Consider the following 6,000-nt stretch of genomic DNA (forward strand, 5'->3'; position numbering starts at 1 on the left):
GAGAGAGAGAGAGAGAGAGAGGGAAAGAGGGAGAGAGAGAGAGAGAGGGATAGAGAGAGGGAGGGAAAGAGGAAAAGAGGGAGAGCGCGAGCGAAAGGGAAAGAGGGAGAGAGAGAGAGAGAGAGAGAGAGGGAAAGAGCGAGAGAGAGAGAGGGGGGAGAGGGAAAGAGAGAGAGAGAGAGAGAGAGAGAGAGAGGGAAAGAGCGAGAGAGAGGGGGATTACATGATGTAGAGACCAGCTGAAGGGAAGACGGGAACAGAACAGACCTTTTTCTCCCCTGCAGCACTGACACAACCACTGACTGTAAATCAACAGACCCACCGCCACTGTGAAGCAGACACTCCCTAACAATCCTTTTTCTTACAACCAAACAAAGAGAAAGCCAACAATACATGGTTAGAATATGGTGGCAATGTGTGTCTTACCTCTGTAATGTGTGGACTGCTCCCCTAGTGATGCCAGAGACATGCAGTCTGGTGGAGTAGTATCCACAAGCTCCCTGACTCTCCCTCTCCCTCTCTCTCTCGCTCACACACACACACACAGTCAGTCAGGCAAGCAAGCAGGAAGGCAGGCAGGCAGGCAGGCTCATACACACACACTCTTTCACTGTGCTGTGGCTCCCTCTCTAGCTGCTCTCACTTGCTGATCCAGCTGACATACGCCCTCCCCTCCCCTCCCCTCCCCTCCTTCTCTAGCTGCTCTCACTTGCTGATCCAGCTGACATACGGTCTCCCCTCCCCTCCTTCTCTAGCTGCTCTCTCTTGCTGATCCAGCTGACATACGCCCTCCCCTCCCCTCTGCTGCTCTCAATCTCTACCCTTCAGCCAGCACCAACACTACACTACACTGTGCCTACAAGGAGCCAGTAGGAGCCCCTCTCCTCTCTGCCTCACTCCCTCCCCGTACATCTCTCTCTTCCCCCCCCTTCTTTCTCTCTCTCCCTGTTTGACACTTAGACTGCTTCTGTGGGGCCACAGGAAAAGGCTTGACTGTCTTTTTAATCACAGACTGTAAACAAGCACAGACTGTAAACAAGAACAGACTGTAAACAAGCACAGACTGTAAACAAGAACAGACTGTAAACATACACATACTGTAAACATACACAGGCTGTAAACAAGCACAGACTGTAAACAAGCACAGACTGTAAACATACACATACTGTAAACATACACAGACTGTAAACAAGCACAGACTGTAAACATACACATACTGTAAACATACACATACTGTAAACAACACAGACTGTAAACAAACGTATAATGTAAATAAACACAGACTGTCAACAAACACATAATGTCAACTAATACAGACTGTAAATAGACAAATACTGTAAACAAACACATCATTTAAGAGCAGATGACAGTGACACCCATGGCTTTTTCCATCTTTGCATGTAGATGATGTAGCTGATGTAGCTGATGATGATGTAGTGAAGGTAGATGATGTAACTGATAAGGATGTAGATGATGTAGCTGATGATGATGTAGTGAAGGTAGATGATGTAGCTGATAATGATGTAGATGATGTAGCTGATGATGATGTAGTGAGGTAGCTGATGATGATGTAGTGAGGTAGCTGATGATGATGTAGTTAAGGTAGATGATGTAGCTGATAATGATGTAGATGATGTAGCTGATGATGATGTAGTGAGGTAGCTGATAATGATGTAGATGATGTAGCTGATGATGTAGATGATGTAGCTGATGATGATGTAGATGATGTAGCTGATGATGATGTAGCTAAGGTAGATGATGTAGCTGATAATGATGTAGTGAGGTAGCTGATGATGATGTAGTGAGGTAGCTGATGATGATGTAGTTAAGGTAGATGATGTAGCTGATGATGATGTAGCTGATGATGATGTAGAAGACGTAGTTGATGATGATGTAGTGAAGGTAGATGATGTAACTGATGCTGATGTAGATGATGTAGCTGATGATGATGTAGCTAAGGTAGATGATGTAGCTGATAATGATGTAGATGATGTAGCTGATGATGATGTAACTAAGGTAGATGATGTAGCTGATGTAGATGATGTAGCTGATGATGATGTAGAAGACGTAGTTGATGATGATGTAGTTGATAATGATGTAGATGATGTAGCTGATGATGATGTAGTGAAGGTAGATGATGTAGCTGATGTAGCTGATGATGATGTAGCTGATGATGATGTAGTGAGGTAGCTGATGATGATGTAGTTAAGGTAGATGATGTAGCTGATGATGATGTAGCTGATGATGATGTAGTTAAGGTAGATGATGTAGCTGATGATGATGTAGTGAGGTAGCTGATGATGATGTAGTTAAGGTAGATGATGTAGCTGATGTAGCTGATGATGATGTAGCTGATGATGTAGTGAGGTAGCTGATGATGATGTAGTGAAGGTAGATGATGTAGCTGATGATGATGTAGATGATGTAGCTGATGATGATGTAGCTGATGATGATGTAACTAAGGTAAATGATGTAGCTGATGTAGATGATGTAGCTGATGATGATATAGAAGACGTAGTTGATGATGATGTAGCTGATAATGATGTAGATGATGTAGCTGATGATGAAGTAGATAAGGTAGATTATGTAGATGATGATGATGTAGCTGATGTAGCTGATGATGATGTAGCTGATGTAGATAAAGTAGCTGATGATGATGTAGTGAGGTAGCTGATGATGATGTAGCTGATGTAGCAGATGATGATGTAGACAATGTAGCTGATGTTGATGTAGATGATGTAGCTGATGATGATGTAGAGAGGTAGCTGATGATGATGTAGTGAAGGTAGATGATGTAGCTGATGCTGATGTAGATGATGTAGCTGATGATGATGTAGCTAAGGTAGATGATGTAGCTGATAATGATGTAGATGATGTAGCTGATGATGATGTAACTAAGGTAGATGATGTAGCTGATGTAGATGATGTAGCTGATGATGATGTAGAAGACGTTGTTGATGATGATGTAGTTGATAATGATGTAGATGATGTAGCTGATGATGATGTAGTGAAGGTAGATGATGTAGCTGATGTAGCTGATGATGATGTAGCTGATGATGATGTAGTTAAGGTAGATGATGTAGCTGATGTAGCTAATGATGATGTAGTGAAGGTAGATGATGTAGCTGATGATGATGTAGATGATGTAGCTGATGATGATGTAGATGATGTAGCTGATGATGATGTAACTAAGGTAAATGATGTAGCTGAAAGTGATGTAGATGATGTAGCTGATGATGATGTAGCTAAGGTAGATGATGTAGCTGATGATGATATAGAAGACGTAGTTGATGATGATGTAGCTGATAATGATGTAGATGATGTAGCTGATGATGAAGTAGATAAGGTAGATTATGTAGATGATGATGATGTAGCTGATATAGCTGATGATGATGTAGCTGATGTAGATAATGTAGCTGATGATGATGTAGATGATGTAGCTGATGATGATGTAGCTGATGTAGCTGATGATGATGTAGATAATGTAGCTTATGTTGATGTAGATGATGTAGCAGAGGGAGCTGATTATGTAGATGATGATGAAGTAGATGATGTAGCTGATGAAGCTGTAGCTGATGTAGATGTAGCTGATGTAGATGATGCTGATGGTGATGTAGATGATGTAGCTGATGTAGATGATGTAGATGATGCAGCTGATGTAGCTGATGTAGCTGATGTAGATGATTTAGCTGATGATGATGTAGATGTAGCTGATGTAGCTGATGTAGATGTGGTTGATGTAGATGATGTAGATGTAGTTGATGTCAATGATGTAGATGATGTAGCTGATGTAGCTGATGTAGATGTAGCTGATGATGATGTAGATGTAGCTGATGTAGATGTAGCTGATGTAGATGATGTAGATGTAGCTGACGTAGTTGATGTCGATGATGTAGATTATGTAGCTGATGTAGATGATGTAGTAGATGTGGATGATGTATCTGATGTAGCTGATGTACAGTTAAAGTCTGAAGTTTACATACACCTTAGCCAAATACATTTAAACTCAGTTTTTCACATTTATCCTAGTAAAAATTCCCTGTCTTCGGTCAGTTGGGATCACCACTTTATTATAAGAATGTGAAATGTCAGAATAATAGTAGAGAAAATGATTTATTTCAGATTTTATTTCTTTCATCACATTCCCAGTGGGTCAGCAGTTTACATACACTCCATTTGTCACGACTCCCCCCGAAGGTGGCTCCTCTTCCTGTTCGGGCGGCGCTCGGCGGTCGTTGTCACCGGTCTACTAGCTGCTACCGATCCCTTTTCCCTTTTCTGATGGTTTTGTCTTATTGGTTACACCTGTTTCTTGTTTAGGTTTTAGTTGGGCTATTTAAGCCGGTAATGCCCGCCTGCTCTTTGTGTGGGGTTATTTTACATGTTTGTGGTTGTGCGTTTTTCTTGTTTTTCTCTCGAACTGGTTGTGTCCTGGTTTTGGGCCGGTCTTGTTATTGCGCCTGGTATTTTGGGGTGACCATTTTCCTGTGCCGGAATAAAACATTGTCCTTTACCCTCTGCTTCGAGCGCCTGACTCCGCACCCACTGCGCATAGAAGTGCGTTACACAATTAGTATTTGGTAGCATTGCCTTTAAATTGTTTAACTTGGGTCAAACATTTCATGTAGCCTTCCACAAGCTTCCCACAATAAGTTGGGTGAATTTTGGCCCATTCCTCCTGACAGAGCTGGTGTAACTGAGTCAGGTTTGTAGGCCTCCTTGCTCGCACACGCTGTTTCAGTTCTGCCCACAAATTTTGAGGTCAGGGCTTTGTGATGGCCACTCCAATACCTTGACTTTGTTGTCCTTAAGCCATTTTGACATATCTTTGGAAGTATGCTTGGGGTCATTGTCCATTTGGAAGACCCATTTGCGGCCAAGCTTTAAGTTCCTGACTGATGTCTTGAGATGTTGCTTCAATATATCCACATAATTTTCCTACCTCATGATGCCATCTATTTTGTGAAGTGCACCAGTCCCTCCTGCGGCAAAGCACCCCCACAACATGATGCTGCCACCCCTGGGCTTCACGGTTGGAATGGTGTTCTTCGGCTTGCAAGCCTCCCCCTTTAGCCTCTAAACATAATGATGGTCATTATGGCCAAACAGATTTATTTTTGTTTCATCAGACCAGAAGACATTTCTCCAAAAAGTACGATCTTTGTCCCCATGTGAAGTTGCAAACCGTAGTCTGGCTTTTTATGGCGGTTTGGAGCAGTGGTTTCTTTCTTGCAGAACGGCCTTTCAGGTTATGTCGATATAGGACTCGTTTTACTGTGGATATATAGACTTGGTACCTGTTTCTTCCAGCATCTTCACAAGGTCCTTTGCTGTTGTTCTGGGATTGATTTGCACTTTACGCACCAAAGTACGTTCATCTCTAGGAGACAGAACGCGTCTCCTTCCTGAGCGGTATGACGGTTGTGCGTCCCATGGTTTTATACTTGCGTACTATTGTTTGTACAGATGAATGTGGTACCTTCAGGCGTTTGGAAATTGCTCCCAAGGATGAACCAGACTTGTGGAGGTCTACATTTTCTTTTCTGAGGTCTTGGCTGATTTCTTTTGATTATCCCATGATGTCAAGCAAAGAGGCACTGAGGTTGATGGTAGGCCTTGAAATACATCCACAGGCACACCTCCAATTGACTCAAAGAATGTAAATTAGCCTATCAGAAGCTTCTGAAGCCATGACATTATTTTCTGGAATTTTCTAAGCTGTTTAAAGGCACAGGCAACTTAGTGTATGTAAACTTCTGATCCACTGGAATTGTGATACAGTGAATTATAAGTGAATAAATCTGTCTGTAAACAATTGTTGGATAAATTACTTGTGTCATGCACACAGTATATGTCCTAACCGACTTGCCAAAACTATCATTTGTTAACAAGAAATTTGTGGAGAGCTTGAAAAACAAGTTTTAATTACTCCAATCTAAGTGTATGTAAACTTCAGACTTCAACTGTAGATGTAGCTGATTTAGATAATGTAAATTTTGT

The 6,000-nt window shown here is 41.9% G+C and overlaps 2 protein-coding genes across 2 annotated transcripts in view; both read right to left on the bottom strand.

Moving 5' to 3' along the window:
* The window catches only part of LOC118944226 (guanine nucleotide-binding protein G(I)/G(S)/G(O) subunit gamma-2), a 33,760-nt gene extending 33,110 nt beyond the window's left edge, over positions 1 to 650 (bottom strand). The window contains exon 1 of the mRNA XM_036962553.1: positions 427 to 650. The gene's annotated coding sequence lies outside the window, so the exon portion shown is untranslated. The remainder of the gene's footprint in view (positions 1 to 426) is intronic.
* Positions 651 to 1,349: 699 nt separating this feature from the next.
* Positions 1,350 to 6,000, bottom strand: part of LOC118944268 (NADH-ubiquinone oxidoreductase chain 5-like) — an 8,019-nt gene continuing 3,368 nt past the window's right edge. The window contains exons 3-7 of the mRNA XM_036962734.1: positions 4,515 to 4,545; positions 2,744 to 3,671; positions 2,353 to 2,685; positions 1,879 to 2,190; positions 1,350 to 1,787 (exon numbers count right to left, since the gene is read on the bottom strand). Of these exons, the coding sequence (XP_036818629.1) occupies positions 1,350 to 1,787; positions 1,879 to 2,190; positions 2,353 to 2,685; positions 2,744 to 3,671; positions 4,515 to 4,545 (2,042 nt within the window). The remainder of the gene's footprint in view (positions 1,788 to 1,878; positions 2,191 to 2,352; positions 2,686 to 2,743; positions 3,672 to 4,514; positions 4,546 to 6,000) is intronic.

Source organism: Oncorhynchus mykiss, chromosome 25 (genome assembly GCF_013265735.2).
Source record: "Oncorhynchus mykiss isolate Arlee chromosome 25, USDA_OmykA_1.1, whole genome shotgun sequence".
NCBI lineage: Eukaryota > Metazoa > Chordata > Actinopteri > Salmoniformes > Salmonidae > Oncorhynchus > Oncorhynchus mykiss.